Source organism: Triticum dicoccoides, unplaced genomic scaffold (assembly GCF_002162155.2).
Source record: "Triticum dicoccoides isolate Atlit2015 ecotype Zavitan unplaced genomic scaffold, WEW_v2.0 scaffold188784, whole genome shotgun sequence".
Taxonomy (NCBI): Eukaryota; Viridiplantae; Streptophyta; class Magnoliopsida; order Poales; family Poaceae; genus Triticum; species Triticum dicoccoides.
In genome coordinates this window covers 1-2,501 of record NW_021229338.1, presented here as the reverse complement: position 1 = coordinate 2,501, position 2,501 = coordinate 1, and the positions used below count along the sequence as shown (strand labels likewise).

Genomic DNA, 2,501 nt, shown 5'->3' with positions numbered 1-2,501 from the left:
TGTTAGACTGTATATACGTAGCCTCTGTATTGTAACGTTGTATTGTACCCCTTGGGTACCTCTATATAATGAGATAGCCACACCCCGGTTAGGGGTGTCGTGCAGTTCCCAAAATATCTTGTTTTACAATGCCTTGTTGTAGCCCACCATACTGCACCATGGCATGCCGCGCGCGTACAACCATGGCTTCCAAGGGAGCTCGATCTCTCCCTCGTCTTATAGAAGAAGAAGATGAAGTTGCTTGAGCCGCGTGCACGACGACGGGTGGGACGCGTAGCCGACGTCTCCGTCTCCGTTCCTTTTCTTTGGAACTAGCTAGCTAGAGTCTTTTCTTCATTCTTTTTTCTTTGCAACCAAGGCTTCCTAGCTAGCTAGAGTAGATGTTTTTTTAACATAGTACAAATTCTGACGTTCATACATTCGCACATACACTACCCTATAAACACATGCAGACACATCCTAATCATATGAGCACCTCCGAAAAACTGACCCGGCACATCATTGCTAGACAAATCAGATTCAAATTGAATAAACATAAAAGGTGAAAGTTGATGGTGTGAGCTCATATGTAGGCCCAACAATCTTCACAAATAAACAAATGCACTTTTATCCGTATATGATAGTTGCAATTTAAAAAAAAAGGATAAATACAATTAGTGGACAGGCTCCAAGTAAGAGGAAGAGGGAGATTTGAGAGTGGGTGGGCTTGGTCGGCCCCACCTAAGGAGGAGATGGCAGTCCGAGGACGATGAGGAGGGTGTTGACGGTGACGGTGAAGAAATTGAAGGATATGCTTTAGCGGATGCATATTCTACATTCTAAACTAGAGATGACGACCTTGATATATACGCTTTCTGTATTCTTCACATCTCAATTTCTATTAACAGGGAGAGTACTCTCAAGAGAATTCTTAAAGTGAAGAGACCTCAACGTTTACATATACAAATGACTCTAGAATTTGTTGTCTAAACATAAAAGGGAAAATACAACAACATATCACTCAACAATCAACCCATGTATAGATAATGGAGTAGGAGTCATCTCATCGCCCAAGATGAACTATATTAAGGAATCATCCCCATATCATCGCTAGTGTACAAGAAGTCGTCGAAGGGGGACTGCGTCCATGAGTTATTCTCTTCCGCGAGGTAATTGGTGAACCAGGAGTGTCCAGAGTTGTCCCCATCCACGCTGGTGCCGCCGGTCATAGGCTGCATCGCTTCTTGGTCCTTGTTGGCCCTATCAGCGAGAATCTGCATCTCTCCATTGCCCGTGTCGTCACCATCGGTGAGGAACTGCTTCTCTCCCTCATCGGTGTCAACACCATCGACCTCAGACTCGATCTGTATGGGATTCTGGTATGTGCCCAATGCACCGAACGCGAACTGCATCAGATCCTTGTTCGCGTTGGCAGCATCGGACTCGGACACGACATGTATGGGATCCATGTCTGTGCCAACACCTCCGAGGACGGACTGCATGAAATCATTCTCCATGCTGGCACCATCGGGCTCAGCCTGGACCTGTATGGGATCCTTGCCTGTCCCGATTCCGTCGAGCATAGACTGCATGACATCCTGGACCGAGTCGCCGCCGCCAAGCATGAACTTGTTCAGATCCATGTTCGGGCTGGTGCTGCAGGACCCGTACTCCATCATAACCTTGTCCATCTTGACACCACCAAGCATGAAATGCTTCGGATCCTGGCCTGAGTCGGCGTCGCCACACACATACTCCATCCGATCCTTGCCTATGTTGATGACGCCGGGCACGAATTGCATTAGATCCTCGTCTGTGTCGACATCACCGGACGCATTCGTCGACGGGGACGCCATGTTCTTGTTGAAGACCCGACACAACGCGTATGTGTCCTGAACAAATCAATCATGCAAGTGTATGTGAGGCGTGGAGCTCAATTACTATATCAACAAAAGAAGAAGAAAAATGAAGATACCTGTATGTGGTGGCCGTGGAGACGGTACTCGTGCATGACCAAGTCGGTCCGTGTGCCGCTAGGTGCTTTGCCGATGTGGAACACAAGCGTCTTCTTCATGTCGACGACGATGCCCTTGTGCATTACGGGGCGGTCCTTCCCGGTGGACTTCCAGAACCCTCTGGGCGTCGCCCGTTCCATGCGAAGCCCGGTTGGGTACTTCCGCCCCCTCGGCGCGAACAAGTACCACTCAACTTTGGCCCCAGGGTCGCTTGTGCTCGGTGAGAATGATTTGCCTGTGCGCGCATGCATGCAGGTGAAAACACATGGAACATAAGTCAATTGACAACATATACTAGTTGACTTGGAAAGAAAACTCAACTTAATCGCTGCTAGTAGCTAGTAAAATGTAAAAGGAAATCAAGTCAATTTTCATATATACTGTACTGCGGTGATCTTCCGTGCAAAACAGGCCTAAATTCAACTGATGCGATTTCTCTTTTTGTGTGAGGTGTAACTGCTGCATCGGTTGATGCCGAGGCAGGGGGTTTTAACCTCCTTTTTTTTT

At 47.7% G+C, this 2,501-nt stretch overlaps 1 protein-coding gene across 1 annotated transcript; it reads right to left on the bottom strand.

Annotated features, from left to right (window-relative positions):
- Nucleotides 1–902: 902 nt before the first annotated feature.
- Nucleotides 903–2,229, bottom strand: LOC119344826 (NAC domain-containing protein 89-like; the record flags this gene model as incomplete). Its single annotated transcript, XM_037615157.1, has 2 exons — nucleotides 903–1,871; nucleotides 1,955–2,229. Coding segments are annotated over 2 exons (1,082 nt in total), but the record flags the coding sequence as incomplete, so codon positions are not given.
- Between the last annotated feature and the right edge of the window lie 272 nt (nucleotides 2,230–2,501).